Genomic DNA, 24,346 nt, shown 5'->3' on the forward strand with positions numbered 1-24,346 from the left:
CCATGTAAGATTTCGTTTGACAAAAGCATTCTGCTATTAAAAGTCAGTTGAAAACCTCTGAGTGAGAGCTTTAGCTAAGTACATCAATGCATGCAAAGATGTAAATGAGCTTCTTTGTGTGGGGCCCACCAAATGACACATTTGAAAGAAGCTAGTGAACTCTTTCATATCTTACAGTCTTGGCAGTGGCTCCCATGGAGCAAAATTGTTAGTAATGATGGAATAAAAGGGAGGAAATTATAGTATGAGTGATGATTAACGTGACCTTTTACATATCTGACATTTTACAATCGAGGCTGCTTATGACCCTTAATTTATTTAATTATATATTTTAGCAAATAAGAAATTAAAAGAACAAAACTGATACAGCTACACCAAGAATACTGGTGGGGAGAGGAAGCAAGAGGAGCCTTATTTTTGCTATGTTGTTCAAATTATAAGTAATAGCAAAATTGGATATAGTTGATGCTGATCAGGGAACAAATAGTAATTTATGACAAGAAACAGCTAAATTGGGGCTTCCCTGGTGGCGCAGTGGTTGAGAGTCCGCCTGCCGAGGCAGGGGGCGCGGGTTCGTGCCCCGGTCCGGGGGGATCCCACGTGCCGCGGAGCGGCTGGGCCCGTGAGCCGTGGCCGCTGGGCCTGCGCGTCCGGAGTCTGTGCTCCGCAACGGGGGAGAGGCCACAGCGGTGAGAGGCCCACGTACCACAAAAAAAAAAAAAAAAAAAAGAAACAGCTAAATTATGTTAAGGTCGTGACTCAATATAGAATTAGAATTCAAGGTGGCATTTTGAGTTTGTCATTTTCCAAGTTAAAGGTAGACTTGCAGACGTTAGGAAGAGTTAAATATATACTTAGCTTTATAAGCGCCCTTTTTTCCTCTGCCCTTGGAATTGCATAATGGCAAAATTAAAAAGCAGCAAAATGACAGGACTTACAAATATAATAGACAGTCTTCATTTATAGATTTTCTGGATAAAATAAAAGAGTAAGTTTAGAATTTAGTTTAGGGATATTTCATTTTCAGAAACAAGAATTAAAGAGTTTCCCACCAAATCTAACTCATTGTTCACTATTTAATTCATAAATCCTATTTCAGAGTTCGTAACGCAGGTGGTTAAGAGTACTACTTTTAAAGTCAATCTGCTTGGGTCCAACCCCCGGCTATACCACTTACTAGGCCTGAGGTCATGTTATTTCACCTCTCTGTGCTTCTCTAAAATTGGAATGCTGTTAGTATGTATCTCAGAATTACTGTAAGGACTCAGTGAGTTAATATGTGTAAAACAGAGCAGAACTTGACTCAAAGTTAGTGCTAGAGAAGTGTTAGATATTATTACAAAGGAAGAAAAGGTGCATTTAGGTGCATATAACATATAAAAATCCTTTTTAGAACCTTCTTTTGTTTTTTTTGTTTTGTTTTTGCTTTTTTGGCTGCGTTGGGTCTTCGTTGCTGCGTGCAGGCTTTCTCTAGTTGCAGTGAGGGGGGCTACTCTTCATTGCGGTGCACGGGCTTCTCATTGCGGTGGCTTCTCTTGTTGTGGAGCACGGGCTCTAGGCACCACGGGCTTCAGTAGTTGTGGCACGTGGGCTCAGTAGTTGTGGCTCACAGGCTCTAGAGCTCAGGCTCAGTAGTTGAGGTGCACGGGCTTAGTTGCTCCACACCATGTGGGATCTTCCCAGACCAGGGATTGAACCCATGTCCCATGCATTGGCAGGCAGATTCTTAACCACTGCACCATAAGAGAAGTCCCTGGAACCTTCTTTTCTAAAGAAATCTCTGTTCATCTGAATTCAAGAGAATTCAGGAGAGGCCAGTCCAAATCACCTGAGGGATCTTGTACTATTGATACACCCTATCTCAAGCATCCTTAATCTTCACCTCTCCCTTCCCTCTCTCCCTATAATTCCTTCCCTGGGTCTTTTGGAATTATGGGTTTCCCCATCCACCCACCATCTTGAAAAAAAATAATAATAACTTTGGTCTCCTGTCTCTTCTAGCTTCTCTCTCTCTCTCTCTCTCTCTCTCTCTCTCTCTCTCTCTCTCTCTCTCTCTCTCTTTCTGTCTGTAAATTATTGAACTGCTTCAATATTATGCCCATTTCTTGCATTTCATTCTTGCTATCCATTTTTTCCCTTTAAATCCTACCATCTAATTTTGATCCTCATAAAAATTTTCCTAGTGACCTTCTGACTATCATCATTCTTTGCTTCCTGCACATCACCAGGTTCTTTTGATCCTTCCCTTGAAATGCCTCTCCCACCAGCTTTCCATGCACTCAGTTTAATTTAGACTCTCAGCCCCTCACCCTGGAATATTCCATCATCTTCCTATTTGGGCTCCATTCCTCTACCTTCTTACCTCAGGAATTCATTCTGCATTGATTTATTCAGTCAGTGAAAAACTGTGATTGAATTGTGACACGTACTGGACCAAGTGCTCAGCATACAGAATGATTTAACGGGTGTCTTACCTAGAGGAGCAGACAGGTATGGGAAGGACAGAGAAGTAAATGGGTGGTAGGACTGCAGTGTGGTGACTGTGAGTGCTGATGGGGCATCGCGCAGAGCTTACTGGGAATCCAGAAGAAGAGTTGGGAAGGGTGAGAGAGGTGCCCTTCGACGTGTTTCACATGCGACATTGTTATTTAAACTGGTAGTTAGAGGAGGAAGATTTGCCAAGGGAGAGAGGAATCAAAAAGGAATGTCAGGAAGATACAGAGGTAACTCCTCTAAGGGCACCTCTGTCAACAGCACCAATCACGCTTTAGTAGATAATACACAATCAGCCATAGAAACACATGTCTCTCTGGAGTCAGGGGCACTTTCTGCTTGGTATCCCCAGTTCTTAGCTCTGTGCCTAGAAAACAGGGTGGACACTCAATAAGTCTTTGCTGGAAAGACTCAGTACATGAATGTGTATGTTATAGATTTGGCCAGTCCTTTTGCTGGAACTTGGTATGTGTTGAAGGAATGGGTAGAAATGAGAACTCCTGAGCTCACCTCAGTCGTTTCTTTTCCCTGCTCAGGAACCTCCAATGGATTCCCTCTGTAAGGGTTTCTCAGTCTCAGTACTATTGACATTTTGGACCAGATAATTCTTTGTTGTGTATCATAGGATGTTTGGGTACATCCTCGGCCACTACCTTCTAGTAGCAACATAGCACCCCCAACAAGCTGTGACAACTGAAAATGTGTCCAGGCATTACCAAATGTCCCCTGGAGGGATGAAAGCATCCCTGGTTGAGAACCACTGAGTGAGACCCTCCAAGTTATAAATGAATAGTTCTTTTGAATACTTAATAGAATTAGTCCAGTTCTGTGAACAAGTATAGCACTTGGAAAATATTTATTTAATTGAAATGCATCTGTAAAATTTATTCAGTTACTCTAAGAAAGAGTAAAATACCGTCTTCAAATTCCTCTTCAGAATATTGTATGACATAAAAAGTTTTCCTGTTTTACAGATGAGTGTTCAGAATAGCATAAAACAAATACAGCAAAACACTGTTATGTTAATTTATATTAATTTTGAGAGTTTTTGGTTCAAATTTTTACAGACACAGCCAACAAGAGAATGAAAAAAGGACCATTGCATCTGTATCTGCTGGTGGCAGGAACATAACGCTAATTAATCCGCTGAATTACACACACTTAGGAATCACTGTCACCCTCCCTGATGGAACTCTGTTTGAAGCAAGGGCAGAAATTGGAATTCTTACAAGAAACATTTTAATAAGAGGATCTGACAATGTGGAGTGGAATAACAAAATTCCAGCATGCCCTGATGGATTTGACACAGGTAGTTTTAGCAGCCTTAGTGTGTCGCCTAAAATGTTTATAGACACTGCAAAAATATTCCCTGTATGCAAAATCAGCCCCTGTTGAGAACTAATGGACTTCCTTATGCTCTAGCAATAAATAAGCCCTAAATTTTGGTGATTAAAAATGATAAAGGTTTATTTCTCATTGATGCTACAAGTGTCCAATATGGGTCAACGGTGGGGGCTCTGCTCGCTGTTATTTTCCAGGGTCTAGGCTGATGGAGACTTAATCTCCACATGGGTTTCCATGACCTCTGAGACAGGGGATGAGCAGGCTGGAGAGTTAAGCACCAGCAGTTTGTTGCTTTGGTCCTGAAGTGACATGTGTCTCTTCTTCTCAGGTGTCAATAGTTAGAACTGGTTCCGTGGCTATAATTAACTTACCACAGTTCTCATATATATTATATATATACGTATTTATAAAACTGTGTATAACCATATAAATGTATGTGTGTAGTTAAGAAGCACAGTGCATTTCACAAGTCTCTTTTAAATATTTTATGTAATCACCATTACCATTACAATCCCATAAGTACCTGAATAATAGCTGATACAGCTTAGATACAGCCTTTTCTTCGATGGGAAGCATATGACAAAGCTTACTGATCAATGTCAAAAGACCTGCGTTCTGATTCCATTTCATCTGCGTGGTCTCACAATGTCCATTGTGAAACCTAGTTTCATCCTGTTTAAAATAAAAATACTTCCTGTTCTGCCAACCTACTATAGTCGTAAGAATTAAGTGAGATAATGCGTGTTCTAATCTTGTACCAGTGTAAAATCGTATTAGCTATGTTAATCCCAAATCTTGGGGAAAATAAATTCAGCGATAATAAAACAAAATACCTGAGTACTTTAGGGGTTGCAAAGGTGAACAAGACAAGACACTTACCTTCCTTACTATGCAGAGGAGGAGATAATGTGAACACAAATAATTATGTTCCAGGGTGAGATTAAAATTATATGTGAATAAAAAGATATAATTAGGTATGAGAAACAGTCTTTATATAATTAGAGGATTTTGACACGGGTTTTCTTTATGATATCTTAAAAAAATATTTTTAAAGGTGAATTTGCTACACAGACATGTCTCCAAGGAAGGTTTGGAGAAGAAATAGGAAGTGACCAGTTTGGTGGATGCATTATGTTTCATGCTCCGATACCTGGTGCTAACATGGTAACAGGAAGAATAGAATACGTAGAGGTAAGAGGCATTATTGTTAGCGCTTTGTCCAAAGTTTTCCATACAATGAATGTGAATTGAGCACCTGCTTTTTGCCAGATGCTACTTATAATCTGGTAGAGGAGACATAAACAGATGATTTTAATACATCCAATTGTTCACTCACATAATCATGCCAAATTTTTGTTTCTCTGTTTTTATCACACCCCACATCAAATTCATTAACAAGGTCTATCCACTCTGCCCACAAAATACTGTATCCTGAATGTACTGTTTTTCTATCTTTTCCACCTGGTCCCTAACCCAAGCCACCATCTCCTCTCACCTGGTCTACCCTGCTTTTCTCCTAACTCGTCTTCCTGCTTTCAACCTTTCTGCAGTGAAGTCTCCACACCACAGCCAAAGTACAATTTTTAAAATGTGAATCAGATCTTGCTACACACTGTTCAGAGCTCTTCAGTGGCTTCCTATTACACCTAAAACAAAAAGTCCAAGCCTTTTCCAAAGGATCCAAACGATCTGACCCCCTGCTGGCCTCCATCTTGTGTGATCTACCCTTGGCTCCTGCCACGCCGGCCACATAGACCTCCCTGTGTCCCTTGCCCACGTCAGGCACATTCCTGTCTCAGGTTCTTTGCACTTGCTCTTCGTTCTGCTTGGAATGCTCCTCCACCAGGTACTTAAATGGTTCACACTCATTTCAGTCAGGTCTCTTCTCAAATGTTATCTCTTCAGAGAGGCTGTTCCTCACCACTTTTATTTGAAATAGCTGCCCAAACACCTGTTTTTCTTTATGAACTCTTAACTCCTGATATATTTTTAATTTGTTTTTTATCTCTTCCTCTAGAACATAAACTCAGTTAGTTCGGATATTTTTGTCCTTCTGGTTTTCTGCTGATTCCTCTGTTGCTGGAACAGTACTTAGCCTATAGCAGATTCTCAATTGACTATTAATTGAACAACTATATAAATAAAAGAATAAATATGCAGCTTATGCCCAAGAGATCAGGAGCTCCTCTGTATTTATTCATGTTCAGCCTATATTACCTGGGTTTAGCACAGTTTCTATCAAGTATTCAGTAAAACGAAGGAACGGAGGAAGGGTGGAAGGAAGGATAGTAAAATCCATGAATCCATTAAATTTGGAACACCTCACTCAACTGCAGGGAGGGTGGCAGAGTCAATGACTGCGTATTGTAAAAAAGAAACCCTTCTCCTAGGTTATGTTACACACATGTGACATCTGGATATGGAGTGAGTGAGGTTGCCAGTGTCGATCTGTATAGTAAATATTATTAATAGTTAATTTTTATTTTTGGATGAAGAATGAAAATAAATAGATGCCCTACCATTTATTTCCAAACCTTATGAGATCATATTACACACACGCACACACACACACACACACACACACACGCACGCACAGAGGCATCTTCTGTATTAGCTTATTAGATCGTAGACCTATTGAAAATATAGCAGAGTGGTTAATAAGAGCACCAACTCTATAATTAGACCAGTGAGTTTAAATGAAACTTTGTGACCATGAACAAGATACGCTAAATTTCACTTTCTTCATCTGTAAAATGAAGCTTATGATAAGTGGCTACTTCCTAAGATTGTGGTAAAGACTGTGACCATGCATATAAGACATTTAGCAGAATATCTGGCACATGGTAAACATTCAAGAAATGTTTCTTATTATTAAAAAAAAATCAAAGTGAAGGAGAAAAAGAATTCTTTTACGAGGTATTTTGCTGAACACGAAAGTTTCATAACAGCAAGGTGAAAAGCAGAAGAGTTGAAAATGGTTTTTGTTCATTCATTCATTTGATAACAAGTATGGGCTCTTATAGATTGAATAAAACAAGGTGGGTTGGGGGCCAGATAACATTTTAAAATGATAAACAGGAATGATATGGGAGATATAAATGCATTAATAATAATTAATGGAAAAGTGGATATTATTTTGAAACAAGAAAGTATGCCAGGCAAACTCTGAGTCTGTGTGTATCACTAAATAGCTGTAATTTCTGGGCTTCACAGATATTCCATGCTGGCCAGGCATTCCGGTTGGGGCGATATCCAATACATTGGCACCTGCTTGGAGATTTACAGTTTAAATCTTATGTAAGAGGCTGTGCAATTCACCAGACCTATAACAGAGCTGTTACTATCCATAACACACATCACCTTCTGGTTGAGAGGAATATTATATATGATATCAGGGGGGGAGCATTTTTTATAGAAGATGGTATTGAACATGGCAATATCCTGCAATATAACTTGGCAGTATTTGTACAGCAAAGTACTAGTCTTCTAAATGACGACGTGACTCCAGCTGCATTTTGGGTAACCAATCCAAACAACACCATACGACACAATGCAGCTGCTGGTGGCACTCACTTTGGCTTTTGGTACCGAATGAACAACCACCCGGATGGGCCATCCTATGACCGAAACATTTGCCAAAAAAGAGTTCCTCTTGGAGAATTCTTTAATAACACTGTTCATTCTCAAGGTTGGTTTGGATTGTGGATATTTGAAGAATATTTCCCCATGCAGACAGGATCTTGTACTTCTACAGTGCCAGAGCCTGCAATATTTAATTCACTCACTACTTGGAATTGTCAAAAAGGAGCTGAATGGGTCAATGGAGGTGCACTTCAGTTTCATAACTTCGTAATGGTCAATAATTTTGAGGCTGGAATTGAAACGAAGAGGATCCTGGCTCCTTATGTTGGAGGATGGGGTGAAACCATTGGAGCAGTGATTAAAAATGCCAAAATAGTTGGTCATGTTGATGAACTGGGAATGGGGTCTGGATTTTGCACAATGAAAGGCCTGGTTCTCCCATTTAGTGAAGGGTTGACTGTATCTTCCGTACACTTCATGAACTTTGACCGTCCCAACTGTGCAGCTTTGGGAGTGACATCCATCACTGGCGTTTGTAATGAAAGATGTGGAGGCTGGAGTGCAAAATTCAATGACATCCAGTATTCTCACACAACAAACAAGGCTAGCTTTCGATGGGAACATGAAGTGGTACTGATTGATGTTGACGGTTCACTTACAGGTAATGTGATGTTTTAATTTCTGATAAAATACTTTGGAAATATACTTTTTGTTTGTGTTAACACAGAGAGTTGAATTGTCAAAGCAGACTCAGATGAATCACAGATATTAACTGGTACCAAACTTTCCTAATGACTTAAGGATATAGGTCAACACTAGGCATAGATGAGATATCCTTTTCTAGCAAAGTCTCAAACTATCAGATGCAGCCTCCAAATATGTCCCTTTTCTCCTGCATTTGCACCTTGGTTTTGAATTAACAGCAAATTTTGAACAACATTTGTGGAATATTGATCATGAAAGGAAGCCATTTCATTTGAGAATACCTCCATTTTGTACTCAGTTAATTACGCAGAGGAAACTGCCTACATGACTACCCAGATTCTCCAGCCAGTCATGCCCAATAAATGTATAAATTCCAGGTTTATTTACATAAGCAACAGACTGGATGTATCCTGCTCAAGTACCTTAGAGGGAAGTAATAAGTCACAGGCCTGCTGTTAGCCTTTTTCTTTCCAATCTAAATTCTGAATTTGGAATTGATTCAAAGAATATGTGAACTCTAGTACAAAATTCAACATTCTTTGTAGGTTAAATCTTTTCTACCATTTTAAGCTCGGAGTAAGTCAAATCCTTTTGTAAATAATCATGGTGTGTAGAATTTAGCATTTTTATAAAATTTTAATGATAATGACTTGGCAAAATCAGATAGGAAGTGTGTCTCTGTGTGTGTGTGTGTGTGTGTGTGTGTGTGTGTATGATTCTGCATAATACTTTATAAGAGAGAGACAATTGACAAGTAGAGCTACAGATATTGACAGATATTTATTTTTGAAAGCCTTTGAAAGATGGAAGGTTCATCTCGATATTCAAACAGACTGAATTCTCAACTACAGTTGTTGACTTGTCTCCTGTTCAAATTGTGGTTTTAAGAGGTAGAACATTTAGATGGTTCTAACATTCAGAGCTTTTTGTGACCTTTATTCATTTACTTAATTCAGCTTAGATTCTTAAGTTCGTTGACAGTCCATTGGTTGAGAGCACAAGCTCTGTGGTCAAACTGCCTGGATTTGCACCCTTCCGTGTGTCCTTGACCAAGTTACTTATCCCACATCCCATCCCCTACTTTGGCTCTCATGGGTGCTTCAGATCCCATGTTTCAGCTGCATCCATGATAAGCTCCCTGACAGAAGAGTCCACTGCAAAGCCTTTGTACAGGTCCCCTTACCCCATGCCGGAAAAACCCCCCAGGAACCTAGACTTCTACGTTGTATTCGTGACACTACGCGTTATAGTAAATGTATGTTTTAGACAGTTTAGCTTTTTAGTTTTCTAACATGCAATAGGAAGTCGGCTGTTTGTGTTCATTTCCTAGGTCACAAAGGACACACTGTCATTCCACACAGCTCATTGCTGGACCCTTCTCACTGCAGTCAAGAAGCCGAGTGGAGCACAGGATTCCCTGGGTCTGTCTGTGATGCCTCGGTCAGCTTCCACCGTCTGGCATTCAACAAGCCTTCTCCAGTGTCTCTGCTTGAAAAGGATGTGGTTCTCTCAGACTCCTTCGGTAAGTAGAACACAATCACTTAAACCACTCACTTAAATATGTTTTCCTCAATTTTCATCATCATCTTCTTGAGAACACTGGGAAAAGCATAATATTTATATCAGTCAGAAATCAGGCAGGAAACAAATATCACACACCAAAATGGGCTTGTGAGTATTGAATAAACACATGGACCAGCATGACATTCTGCTGATTAAGGAAACTCCAGCCAATATTATGACAGACAGCAGGAAAGTTGACATAGCTTTAGGATCAAGGCAGTAAAAATATACCATTTTTTCTGCCACTGGAAGCAAATTATTTTGATTATCTTTGCTGATTGAAATAGGATGGGGGGAGCATCTGCTAGGTCAATAGCTGCACAGAGACTGTTGATTTACTGATTTGTTTCAGTAAAGCTAATGTCCCTGGAACACCAGATGCGCTTGACATCATTGCCTGACTAGATTGCATTAATTTACTGTCATTATTCATGATGCATCTGGCATATGCACCAGCCAGACAAGCAAGTTAAATGGGGATATGGTAGTAACCCTGATTCTCACATGTCTCAGATTTTTCAGTGTGGCGTTAATATCTGCATTTTCCCCCCTCAAGTATTTAGAATTGCTTTTCTTTTATCTTGGTAACAGGGTAGGGGAGCATGGTTCCTAGAGTGTTCACTCAGTCCTTCCTGCGTGATTTTTCCCTCCCTCCATTAGGAATTCTTCCAGTTACTAGGTATATCTATTCTCATCACATCTGACCTGACCTGCCCTGATTGGCTCAGATCTTTATATCATTCCATCCATCCATTCATCCACACATCCATAATCTGTCTATGAATTATTAGTTAAAATATCTATCTACAATTAATCCACTCTCATATCACTGTTCTGATAGACTGCAGATTTTGGAAAATAGGAAAGGCATTGATGAATCAAACATTTGCTATCAGATGATTCTCAGATACAGTCTTCTACATTTTCTGCATAAATCTAAATGATGTAGCTTCTTGATGACAGCATTCCCAAATTTCCACATTTAATCATATTTACAAGGTAGAAACTTGCAATTTGCAACTAAAATCATGTATCTCAATATAGGCCAAGTGAATTTTGAAAACGTGTAGCATAATTATACCAGCCATACTATAACTGCTAAAATTATAGCTGGGTCAAATCCATCAGGACATGCTGGGGTTTTGGTATTCCACTCCATGTTATCAGATCCTCTTGGAAGGATATTTCTTGTGAGAATTTCAACTTCTGCCCTTCTTCCAAACAAATTTCTATGCCTATTCCCACTATACATTTTGGAACTGGAGGAATAACCGTAAGATGAGCCAGTGGCCTCAGTGGACCAGGCATGAGACTGAGCAAAGACTCATTCTAGGGCCTGGCCTTCATAAGCTGCCACTCCAGCTGGTAGACCATGGTGGCATTAGGGTGTCTGAGGGTTAGTATCAGTTCAGAGCCAGAAGCTAACAACTCTTGGAAGGTCTGGATAGTTTCCTCTCCTTAGTATGCAGTAACCTGATAAATGGCCACAGATTTCTCCCACTCAGTGGAGCTGCTTCCAGTCTGTGAATTGGCTTGGATCTAGGAAATAGGTAAGAGGTAGCAAATTTCCACTTGGGTAACTTGAATTAGATTTCTGTCCCCCAAGAGCTATATAATTTTTCTGTCTGCATATGCCAAAGGTCACCTTAGTATGCTGCCCACTATTCTCCTGAGGGAGCCTCTTTGCATTGCAGTGACAGAGGCTCAAGAGGGCGTGTTTCACCCTGCAAGCACTTTTAAGTCTTTGCGGTGTCAGTTCTGCTAATAGCCGGTGGACCAAAGAAGTCACCCAGTATCCACAGAGCAGGGAAGTCTATTCTGCCCTCAAGGAGGGGAGAGGAGTGGATATTTGCTGAATAACACAAATTATCATGGTCTTTCTCATACTCTGCAGGTCTTCTTAAACTGTGAGTTTTCAGTGCCTCTGCTCATGGGCTGTTCAAAACTTAATGCTAATTCATAAGCCAAAGAATTTGTTCCTCCTTGATATTGGAATTTGTTTTGCCTTAGCCCCGAAGGAAAAGAATGACAGTTTATTTTGTAATCTTGCTCCTAGCTTCTTCCATCTAACTTTGTAAGGGAAGAGGTTGCAAATTTAACATAAAATTCAATCAGAGATGAAAAGAAAGAGAGAAGGGAGAGGAAAAAATAGAATTAATTCATTAATCACGGATGTTTTTCTTTATATTTGAGAGATCTTTTCAGATCTTCAACTGAAGTTGTCAGGCATTCTATCAAATTAAATTTTTTTCCCATAACAGGTTGTTCAGGTTCCAAGTTCATCATTCACAAAATTTAGGGTATCATGGCCAGTGTTAGAGGTAGATCTACTTAGTCTAGTTCCTTAAGGGCTCTGAATCAAAGCTTTCCATTCATACTTGCTAGGCTGATTTTGATTAACACAACCCATATAGGAGAATCTAATAAAGTTCAGGACTTATATTTGCATACTTTGCAGATCAAGGATTCTGAAGAATTAAGTTCTTAAAAGAATAGAAATGGAATTATATTTTAGATCACTGTATTTTAAAAATTGTATTGATATATTTAAGCACTTTTGTCTTAGTGGTCATTATTGTCATCATAGTTCAATTTTATTTTTCCCTAAGGAATAAAGGCTCCATCTCAATTCAGAATTCCAAGTGAGAAAGCATTTTATGTTTCAGTTAAGTGTGATATTGAACAGTGGGGCCTTCAGGTAAACAAAGACATTTAGAACATAAGTAATGAAATACTATACTGACCTCTTTAGAGACTTCCGCAGACTAGAGTAATATTTGCCTTTGCAATTGTTCATAAGAGAAGGAATTTTCTAGATGTAGAGATTACTGTGATTTGTTTTATGTTCTGTAGGCACAAGCATTGTTCCCTATCAGAAGAAACGACTGACTCATATGTCTGGATGGATGGCTCTGATTCCAAATGCAAAGCACATTAACTGGTATTTTAAAAGTGTAGATCACGTAACCAACATTTCGTATACGTCAACGTTCTATGGATTTAAGGTAAACAAAGAGTTGCATAATCCATCTCCTAATAATTTTGACTGCATATTACTCAAAAACAGCCCACACACTCATCCTTACACCAACTGTGAGGCCCAGAATGCCCTTGCCTCACATACTGACCTGGTAAAGTCTGCACACTTTTCATGACCCATCCTAAATCTCAGAAGCAAGCCAAAAAAAAAAACCCCTCCTTTAAGAATCAGAAGTAAGCCATCTTTCTGCCAGATTCCTGTAGTACTAAGCTTGTGCCCTGTTATTATTACCATGATAATTGCTAACATTTATTCAGTGCTTATGATGTTTTGGGTACCAGTTAAGGGCTTTATTATTTGTATTATGAAATATAGCAAATACAGAAAATAATAGGCCGAGTCCTATATTCCCACCACCTAGCTCTATCTGAATCTAACATTCTGTGACTATGTACTTCAGATTTTTTTAAAGAAATAAACATTTTTAGGTGAAGTGGAAGTCCTCTGTAAGGCTTACTCTGAAATCAGTCCCCACTCTTCATTGCTAATGGTCACCAGTATCCTGAATTGGGTGCTTTCATCCCTGTTCACATTCTTCTACTTGTACTACATATGGGCAGCAAAAAAAACAATACCTAGCACTGTTTTAAATGTTTTGAAACATTATAGAAATTAAATATTCTCTGAATGTATACATATATATGTATGTGTGTGTATATATATATACATATATATATTTATATTGAGAGAGAGAGAAAGAAAGAAAGACTTTCATTGCCTTAGTGATAGAGTTAACGTTATTACCATAGACAGGTAAAACGTTAATAAAATATAAATGCAAGATGAAAACCAAACTAAAACCAAAAGTTAAGTTTTAATATGGGGTTAATTAGTTAATGTCATCAAAATTAGTGTATGTTATGCAGGGTATTAGCATATAAAACAAGTCACTTTTTTGCAAACTTTTATAGGAAGAAGACTATGTAATCATATCTCATAACTTCACTCAAAATCCTGATATGTTTAATATCATTGATGTGAGGAATGGCTCTTCAAATCCATTGAATTGGAATACTAGCAAGAATGGAGACTGGCACCTTGAAACAAACACTAGTACTCTATATTACCTGGGTATGTATTCAATAGGCAAAAGTGATTGTTTTATCTATTGCTTCATCTAAAGGAGGAGAAAAATTGCTTAATGGGCAAATGCGTTATATAGTGCCTTGTATATAGCAGGATTCAATAAATGTTTGTTGAATTAAAGAATGGAGACTAAATTTACCCTGGAAGAGGCTTGAGTTGAATTAGGAACTTACATTTTATGTTTGGAGGTAGCACCAACACTCAAAATTGGCCCCAACATTTATTTCACAAAATTAGAGGAAATGAGTACAATGAACTGTCATATATTTTGTTTCCATTTTTATTATTTAATTATTTTGGGAAAATAAAAATATTTAAGAGTACAGTTCAATCGAGTTCTAAAATATTTGTTTTTGTCAAGGTATTTTGGTTCTGCTTCTTAATCAGACATGTGCATTTTGTCAGAATTTTTTCATACTTATTCCATACATTTGAATTATACCAAGTTACTATCTAAAGAATATTTTCAAATTGCCATATTTTGTTTCCATTCAAGTACTTTGATCATCATGTTAGTTTAAACTGCTTTTACTTCACTTGCAGTGTCAGGAAAAAATGACCTTCATCAGAGCCAGTCCATTTCTGGGACCCTGGATCCTGATGTGAAGGATGTTGTTATTAATTTCCAAGCTTACTGCTGTGTTCTCCAGGATTGCTTTCCTGTACATCCTCCATCAAGAAAACCAATTCCCAGGAAGCGACCAGCCACATATAAGTATACAGGCCTTTTGTTTGTTAATATACTTCAATAGTTCTTGACAGCATCCTTTTCATATGTCATCCTGGCTGAGACACTGGTGCCCTCCTCCTGCACAGTAGGTTGTAAAGCCTTCCACACTCATTGCTTCACTTGAGCCTTACAACCACCCTGATGACAAAATGGAAAAAAATCTCACAAAAATTATGTGTGAGAGTTACTGGGAATCTCATACTTGCAGAATGTTAGATCTGGATTTTTAGAATAACGCCCTTATATAGGTGAGAGAGCTGAAGCCTGAAGACCTAAAGTGAATTACCTGAGATCACAAACTTCCAACGGCACCAGAAACTGTGTCCTCATTGATCCAATGCTTTCTTAGCAGGTGGCATCTCTTTCTCTAGAATAACTGTCTTTTTGTGTCTGTGTATGTGAGTGTTTTTATTTTTATTTATTTTTAAAAATAAATTTATTTATTTATGTTATTTATTTTTGACTGTTTTGGGCGTTCGTTGCTGCATGGCAGGCTTTCTCTAGTTGCGGTGAGCGGGGACTACTCTTCTTTGTGGTGTGAGGGCTTCTCATTGCAGTGGCTTCTCTTGTTGTGGAGCACGGGTTCTAGGTGCGTAGGCTCAGTAGTCGTGGCTCATGGGCTCATGAGTGCAGGCTCAGTAGTTGTGGCACACGGGCTTAGTTGCTTCACGGCGTGTGGGATCTTCCCAGACCAGGGATTGAACCTGGGTCCACTGCATTGGCAGGCGGATTCTTAACCACTGTGCCACCAGGGAAGTCCCTATTTTTTATTGAAGGATAGATGATTTACAGTGTTGTGTTAGTTTCTGGTGTACAGCAAAGTGATTCAGTTATTTATATATATATATATATATATATATGTATATATATATACATTTTTCAGATTCTTTTCCATTATAGATTATTATAAGATATTGACTGTAGTTCCCTGTGCATACTTGTTTTTCTATTTTATATATGGTAGCTTGTATGTGACAATCCCAAACTCTTCATTTATCCCTCCCCACCCCCTTTCCCCTTTGGTAACCATAAGTTTGTTTTCTATGCCTGTGAGTCGGCTTCTGTTTTTTTGTTTTCTTTTTATTTTTAAAAATTTTTGGCTGCGTTGTGTCTTCATTGCTGCACACAGGCTTTCCCTAGTTGCAGCAAGCGGGGGGGGCCACTCTTCGCTGCGGTGTCCGGGCTTCTCATTGCTGTGGCTTCTCTTGTTGCAGAGCACAGGCTTTAGGTGCATGGGTCTCAGCAGTTGTGGCACACGGGCTCAGTAGCTGTGGCACACGGTCTCAGTAGCTGTGGCTCATGGGCTCTAGAGCACAGGCTCAGCAGCTGTGGCACACGGGCCCAGCCGCTCCATGGCATGTGGGATCCTCCCAGACCAGGGCTTGAACCCGTGTCTCCTGCATTGGCAGGCGGATTCTCAACCACTGCACCACCAGGGAAGCCCTGCTTCTGTTTTATAAATAAGTTCATTTGTATCATATTTTAAATAGAATAACAGTCTTGGTCAAGTCTCATCATACAATTTATTTAATTTTATTTCAAATATTCAATTTCCTAAATATATATTAAGTCTTGTAGTTAAAAATAATTTTTCTGTCTTTGAAACTTATAAAGTCCTTTACCTTTATTTCTCATATGAAAGATAACTTTCTACTTTATATTATAGTAATTACCATACATGATGGTACTAGTCACAACAGTACTAGTCTTTAAGACCCTTAAAGACATGATCCTGATTTGATGTATATTTGTGTCCCTTATGGGCAAATAATAACCATAAAAATAATGATGGTGATGATAAAAGTTAACAATTAGTGGGCATGTAAGAGCCCACTACTGTGCATCAAGTACAAATCAATATTATTTATTAAGGTGAATTACAATTTCAGAATATACAGATCCTGTGATAACATTGCACAAAAGAGTAATAATTGAATTTGTTTATATATTCATTCAACCATTAAAAAATAGCACCTGCTATGTGCCAGGCACTGTGCTGAGCTCGGAGATTCAGTTGTGAACAACATAGATGTGGTCCCTGCCCCTATAACACTCACATTCTGTCCGAAGAGACAGATGCCAACACAAGCAAACAAACAAAAAAGTAAACAGAAAATAAAGCAAATGAGTTTGAGTTGTGATGAAGGTTGTAAAGGGAATGGATAAGGGGCTGGGACAGAAAACAACATGGCAGGGGCCTCCTTTGGGTGGATGGTTAGGAACAGCCCCTCAAAGGAGGGGATATTTTAGCTGAGAACCAAAGGATGAGGAAGAGCTGGCTGTGTGAAGGTTGGGTTCTAGGCCAAGGGGACAACTTGGGCAGAGACCCTGATGTGGGAAAGAGTGTAGCATATCCAAGAACAGAGAGGAAATCTGCATGGCTGGACCCTTGTGAGCAGGGGAGAGTAGCCTGGACATAGCGTTGGAAATAGGTGGAAATCAGACCATTCAGGTCATGCAGGCAGTTAGTGTTAAGAAATATGAGAAGCCTTTAAATGTTTCAGCTGATAAGTGACATTACATTTTGAAAAGGCCACTTTTACTACTCTGTGTAACAGAGGGACAGTAGAGAAAGCAGGGAGGCTCATAAAAAGAGTCTAGGGCTTCCCTGGTGGTGCAGTGGTTGAGAGTCCGCCTGCTGATGCAGGGGTCACGGGTTCGTGCCCCGGTCCGGGAAGATCCCACATGCCGCGGAGCGGCTGGGCCCGTGAGCCATGGCCGCTGAGGCTGCGCGTCCGGAACCTGTGCTCCGCAACGGGACAGGCCACGACAGTGAGAGGCCCGCGTACCACAAAAAAAAAAAAAAAAAAAAAAAGAGTCTAGAGAACTTCAGAAGAAATATGGGCCATAAAGGTTATTGGCCAAAAAGCCCTAGATAGTCTAAGGTAGATAAAATTATTCAATATTTACTTAATATTTATTATGACTCATTAATAGATTTAGATTGGTATAGACCAGGATGTGATAGAGGTATGTGTTGATACACTACATGTATATGTCATAGGATAGGTGTTTTTCCTCTCACAATATGAGTTCTGCTCACTGGAAATAGCTATAATTGGAATTATTAATTGATATTTTGCAAATAGCTATCAGTGAAAACAAACAGAATCTTAACCCAAAACTGGTACCTCAGGACTAGAATATACAGGTCTAGCTACACAACTCACAAATGCTTAGTTTAAGAAGTACTGGGTTTTTTTGATCGTAACAGTGGACAATTAGAAGAAGAATGTATAACATGTAGTATAGTGCTGCTGGGGATAAGAATGAAAGGCTTGAGAAAAGCTAGATGAACTCAACTATTGAATCTGCACAATCCTGATCAATTTATTTAGTTAGATAGATACAACCTTTAAACAAACCTTCATTGAGATTGCGTCATGAAAAATGTATTACTGTGAATCTAAATAATCCTAAATGATCGTTTAATTGCTAACCTCGCTTTTAAATCCATGAAGACAAAATTTTTATGACAGGATTTTTGATCAACAGATTTTTTTAGTAATACAGCTTAGTAATTCAAATGTGTGATAAAAACATACGTTTAATGAAACAAACTGTATTGGTTATTTGTAAAATTCCTGCATTAGTATCACAGAATTTTTAAACCTTTTTACTAGGTCAGGAGAGCAATCCCTGTGAACATTTTTAAATGGGAAAATGCAATCAACTTTATAATAACATTCTTTGTAACAATTTGCACTGAGATAGTTTCAAGCAGGCATAGTGATGGAAAGTGGAGACCGTCTCTCTTCCAACTGTGCTTTCCATATTTATTTCAATGTAACGTAACCTTCACTCTGGTCATAGACCTGCCGTCCTGCCCCCAGCCCAGCGGCTTACTCCCGTTGACCCATCCTTGCCTATTCACAGACCATCTTCTAGCCTTCCCTTCATAGAATCTAGCCAACTATATACCCTCCTGTCCCTTTCCCTATGAAATAGCACCATATGTAAGGGTCTTTAAATGGACAAAGGATGCATTTCTTTTCACTTTTCCACCATGTGAAATCTTATAAGGAAGTTAAGTTATTTACATTTTAGACAAAATTAGGGTATCACAATAAGGATTTAGTAGAAGAAAATGTGATTCGGATTGTGGGTGGAAAGGAAGTTTTCTTCAATGGAGAAAAAACTATATATGTAATTGTGTGTGTTGAGTACCTTACTAATAGCATACGTTAGCTTGTCTATTTACTGAAATTACAAACTATCCAATTTACTTTGTCATCCCTAAAACATCTAGTATAGTGCTACACTCTAAGGAGATGCTCATTAAACATACAGAGATAAAACTTAATGGAAACACTTCTTTTCTCTTTTCAGCTTATGGTCAAATGATTCTTTTTGGCAGTCATCTCGAGAAAATAATTATACCATACCTCACCCAGGAGCAAATGTTGTTATTCCTGAAGGTAAATGCATAAATGTAAATAAGTAAAATGCTGTGTTTATACCACAGTAGTTAGCAGTTAGGGTAGATACCTTTATGCAGCACACCCTGGAGAAAGAGAAAATGTGAACAGATGGATTCAGTTGTTGTGTCCTGGATGTCAGACGTCGCTTCTGGGTTTTATGCGGATTTAAACCTGAATATTAAGAATAATGGATTTTCTGAGAGAGACAAGAATTAGTCATTGTGTGGAAAAAGGCTCACGAACTTCAAAATTAGGACTCACTGATAGGGCTGTCAGTGTTTTATCTATAGGCTATAGTCTATGCATTATGTTATATTCCTTATATTAAAGTCTTGTTTTATAGGAACATGGATTGTGGCAGACACAGATATTCCACCAATGGAAAGACTCGTTATTTGGGGGGTTCTAGAATTGGAAGATAAATATACTGTAGGAGCTGCAGAGTCTTCTTATAGAAAAGCTGTTTTGAACGCTACCTACATATCACTGCAGGTAAGAGTGACAGTCTTATAATTTATACCCTTATTAGCCAAATGCTAAAATGTTGGAGATTTCCTAAGCAAATTTATAAGAAAGCATATGCGCCTGATGTGATTAAAACACAACTGGCTCTACCCCATGAAATGAAAGCCTAAGTTCAATATATTTCTGCTCTCCTTTAAATATTAATGACACATTCCTAAAGCAGTATTTATCATGCTACTTTTTAGTGTGAGGTTTGCTCATTTTCAATCCTTTAGAATATTTGTATTATTATTAGGTAAAGCTAAACTCACAGCTTGCTGCAACTAACAGAGAATCCACTGGAGTTCTGAGGAAAAAGATTTCAAGCCTTTTTTTTTTTAAGAAAGCAAACAGTATTTCTTAAAATGAATGGATGTAGATGGGATTATGAAAACCAGGAGCAGACTAATAAAAATATTTCAGTTGTTTGGAATAATCACCTCATTCTCTCATAAACCTCAGATGTTCTTGAACATGTAATAGTTCAATCAATTTAATTGTTCTGTGAGTCTTTTATTGTTCATTTAAAAGAATAGCTTAACCAAAAAGCTATTAAGCACCACTAAAAAATAAGTGGGAGCCTTTCTTTCATAAAACTAGGCCTTTAATGCTTTAAAGGTGTGCCGTATTTTGGTTAGATACAGAGCTTAGAGGTAAATTAATGCTACAATTGAATCCTTACCTCACTGTTTAATAGTTTGGTAACAGGTTACATTATTTGACTTCTTTCAGCATCAGTTTTCTCACCTATGAAATGAGAATAGTAATTCCAATTCATGGGTTTAGTGTAAAGGTTAAATGATATAAAATATGTAAGGCCTTGCATGTTATGCCTAGCATAGAATCAGCAAGCATTTAGTAATAGCAATTTTTATTAACAGTGATGGCTCATGAATAACATAGCTTAGATATAAATAGAAGAGTATATTTTATATATGCCGTATTATTTTAAAGTACAGTGAGATCTGTTCAAACAGCACTAGTTTAGGTTTTGGGAGGTCTCAGTTTCAGGTCCAGTTCTGACAGTAAGTAGATGTTGAAGTTGACCTTGGAAAAATCATTTAAACTGCCCATCCCAAAGTGGATGGGTTAAATTAAGGTCACTTCTAGTTACAGTACTGTTCTTTGTAAAACAAAAATTCATTCATTTTTCTAGAGGAGGCTGCCAGTCTTCCTAATTCCTTTTTTATGGGGAAATTTTTCCTACTCAGTTTTGAAGTATTAACAATTTTCTGCTTCACTGCAGGGAGGTAGATTAATTGGAGGCTGGGAAGATAACCCTTTTAAAGGAGAATTACAGATTGTTCTTAGAGGGAATCATTCTACTCCAGAGTGGGCTCTTCCAGAAGGACCAAATCAAGGATCAAAGGTCCTAGGTATGTGTTTCCAGATACCAAAAGAGTCATATTAGTTTTGCAAATCTACTTTAGAACATGTAGCACTAAAAAGACTTGTTATGAGTTCATGATGTTATGGTTTCAGAAGTTTTTACAGACATTGATTTGTAGTAACAGGTTATAAAAGTTGCTGAGATTTTTTTTTTTGCGGTACGCGGGCCTCTCACTGTTGTGGCCTCTCCCATTGTGGAGCACAGGCTCCGGTCGCGCAGGTTCAGCGGCCATGGCTCACGGGCCCAGCCGCTCCGCGGCACGTGGGATCTTCCCAGATCGGGGCACGAACCCGTATCCCCTGCATCGGCAGGCGGACTCCCAACCACTGCACCACCAGGGAAGCCCAAAGTTGCTGAGATTTTAAAAAATTAAATCATGTCACATTAAAATAGATACAGATGTGCATATTTCCAAAATGTAATTTATTTCAACACTAACATTAATGAATCACTCCATATGTATATTGTTTCTCTAATCTGGTTTTCTTCATAATCTTTCTTTTATATAAGCAATAATATTTTTCATATTTTAGTACTTTTCCCCTAAAAGGTAACTTTCTTATGCATTATTCCTACACAGTATTAAAAATCTGGATCAGTTGGCTCTGCTATTGATCTTGGGTGTTGAAGCAGGGTTTTGGTTCCCCGCCAGTGATTGAGGTCGGGTCGCAGTGGTAAGAGCACCAAATCCTAGCCACTACACAGAAAAAGAGTTCCCACAAAGACAGAAAGTAGTGAAACAAGTAAAGTGTTTATTAAGAGAAAAAAGAGTACAGTACTTTTGGATAGACACACAGGTGGACTCAGAGAGAGAGTCATGCCCTCGTGGCAGTTTGAATCACTTTTATGGGGCATTTCATCCCTGTTTCCTTTGACCAATCATTTTGATTTGCCTGGTTCAGAGTCCGTATTTAGTGTATCTTAGGATTTTCCCATGTGTGCACGTGCATCTCTTAGCCAAGATGGATTCTACCGAAGAGACCTATGGGTAGTGAGTATTAGTTGCCATCACTTAGAATCACTCCCCTTTTGACCTCCAAGGAGCCTTTCTGCTCATGTGTAGTCGGGGAGGTCTCCTGACTTCAAGAATGAAGAATATGTGGTCTCTTATCTTCTATCTGGGCAGGGCCCAGCCTCCTCTCTCAATTGTCCTGTTATTCCCACCTCGGAGTATCTGTCCACAAGGAATGAACTCAAACCATTTGTCCTGGGGGCCCTGATGTCTCCTGCCTCGCTATCAGTTATCCAGTCACAACTGTTGCTAAGTTTTAATTTTCTGGTTGCATTTGTGTGGCTGTACAGATTCCTATTCGAGCCTAGAAAGCAAAGGACCTGAGAGGGTTTAATTTGGTCCTAATAAATAACTGCTTTTATTAATACCACTGCATATTTACTTAAAAGACACATAAATGTGCTTCAGTTGCTCCGATGTACAATTTCTAAAACAGTGACAATAAAAAAGGGGATTAAAAACTGGCTTAAAATTGAATTAGCTCTTGCGAGACAGACAAATTCAAATCTTAAAGAAAAATTTCCTGAGGCAAACAAATTCAGTCTTAAAAAAGTTTTTTTTGCTTTTATGTGTTTATTTTTTTATTTCAACAAATAACATTTCTAGCAACACAGAACAATATCAAGAGAAAACATACATCTTCTACTATCCCCTTGAAGAAACTAACATTAGCAATTTTTACATGTGTTTTTCGTGCTTTTTATCTATGCCTGTATTCATATTACATAAAATGAGTTGTGGTGCCTTATACAAAAACATGGTCAACCTAAATATATTACTGTGCAATTTTCTTGTTAACATATTATGAATATCTTTCCAGATCGATACTTAACATGTAACACTCTTCATTTTTAAAGCATATTACACTACAGTATTAGTAATATATTCTAATTTACTCCTTCATTCTTTTTTTTTTTTTTTTTTTTTTTTTTTTTGCGGTACGCGGGCCTCTCACTGTTGTGGCCTCTCCCGTTGCGGAGCACAGGCTCCGGACGCGCAGGCCTAGCGGCCATGGCTCACGGGCTTAGTTGCTCCGCGGCATGTGGGATCTTCCCGGACCGGGGCACGAACCCGTGTCTCCTGCATCGGCAGGCGGACTCTCAACCACTGCGCCACCAGGGAAGCCCTACTGCTTCATTCTTATAATGATATACATTTGGATTAATTCTAGTTTTTCTAATATTTCCAAATATTGTTGTATTAGGCATCCTCACTGATGTATCCTTGTCTACTAATTCAATTTATAGGGCCGAGATTCCTAGAAGTAGGGCAAAGGGCCAAAGCCTTCTTATATAGCTCTTAGCAGATAACCCCAATTCTTTCCATTCATTCTAAAATATTCAGTCGCTTATTAAAACATATCTACTAACCGTTTCATTTTATATTAGCACATAACTCAGTTCTATGCAGTGAATAAATAGGAGTGTGTTTTTCTCCTGCAGGGGTGTTTGGTGAGCTGGATCTTCATGGAATTCCACGTTCGATATATAAAACTAAGCTCTCAGAAACAGCAGAGGCGGGTTCCAAAGTCCTCTCTCTGATGGATGCTGTGGATTGGCAGGTAGAGGAACTCCTATGTGGCGGAAAGTGAAAACACGCCATGGGTCAACTTAAGGTTTCTTCTTTATTCCAGTGGACATTTATTTTGTCACATGATGAACCAGAAGAGAAATGTATGTCTTGCAATTAGCTTGCTCTCAAATTTCAGCCAGTTCCTTTCTGCTGAGAATAAGCTATAAGGTCACAGAACAAAGTGAGGCTTAGTCTGAGTAAATGAATACAAATCATTAAAACATATGGGGTTGGCTCTCTTAATGTAGTGTAAAATCAGTAAGTAGCAGGAGGATTTATTGCGAGTTATTACAAGCTAATTACAATATATTCGTATTTGTGATAGTTGAGGTGTGATTACTTTTTAAAAGGTGATTAAATGATTTAAATACCCCTATTATTTATCCAATTATCATTTATTAGTATTTATCCAGTTAATATTTTCTGCATATTATTTATATAATTAATATTTAGCCTAATGTCAGACATTTTCTAGGCATAGAGGATTCATTTGTGAAGAAATTGGTCAAACTATAGAGGAAATTGCATTGAAGTGGGAGAGGCAGACACTAAATGAGCAGATAAATGTGTGTCATTTCAGATTATAATCTTTGTGATGAAGGAAATAAAACAGGTATGCTAGAGACTGCCATGGTAGAGTGGCATTAAATAGAGTGGCCAGAGAAGGCCTCTCTCAAGGGTGTGACAGGGTTCAGGACATGCTACCCCAAAATATGAATACTTTAAGGGAAGAAATTTCTGCACGTGCAGGAAGAACTTTCTGGCTTTCCCCCGAAGCAGGTCACAAAACCTTCATGTGAGAATTGCCCTCCTTATTCCCAGAGGAAAGAGACATCCTCAGCTCTGAAGACAAAGTGACACAGAGAAGAATCTGAATGGCCAACCCTTGCTGTTTCTCCCCGTC

At 38.6% G+C, this 24,346-nt stretch overlaps 1 protein-coding gene across 1 annotated transcript in view; it reads left to right on the forward strand.

Annotated features, from left to right (window-relative positions):
- PKHD1L1 (PKHD1 like 1) overlaps positions 1–24,346 on the forward strand; it is a 153,143-nt gene that overhangs the window by 84,489 nt on the left and 44,308 nt on the right. Inside the window, exons 47-57 of the mRNA XM_059042747.2 lie at positions 3,561–3,802; positions 4,892–5,028; positions 7,051–8,080; positions 9,455–9,646; positions 12,541–12,692; positions 13,639–13,798; positions 14,357–14,528; positions 18,873–18,961; positions 19,308–19,456; positions 20,715–20,844; positions 23,313–23,431. Coding sequence (XP_058898730.1) covers positions 3,561–3,802; positions 4,892–5,028; positions 7,051–8,080; positions 9,455–9,646; positions 12,541–12,692; positions 13,639–13,798; positions 14,357–14,528; positions 18,873–18,961; positions 19,308–19,456; positions 20,715–20,844; positions 23,313–23,431 — 2,572 coding nt within the window. The remainder of the gene's footprint in view (positions 1–3,560; positions 3,803–4,891; positions 5,029–7,050; positions 8,081–9,454; positions 9,647–12,540; positions 12,693–13,638; positions 13,799–14,356; positions 14,529–18,872; positions 18,962–19,307; positions 19,457–20,714; positions 20,845–23,312; positions 23,432–24,346) is intronic.

Source organism: Kogia breviceps, chromosome 17 (genome assembly GCF_026419965.1).
Source record: "Kogia breviceps isolate mKogBre1 chromosome 17, mKogBre1 haplotype 1, whole genome shotgun sequence".
NCBI classification, from domain to species: Eukaryota; Metazoa; Chordata; class Mammalia; order Artiodactyla; family Physeteridae; genus Kogia; species Kogia breviceps.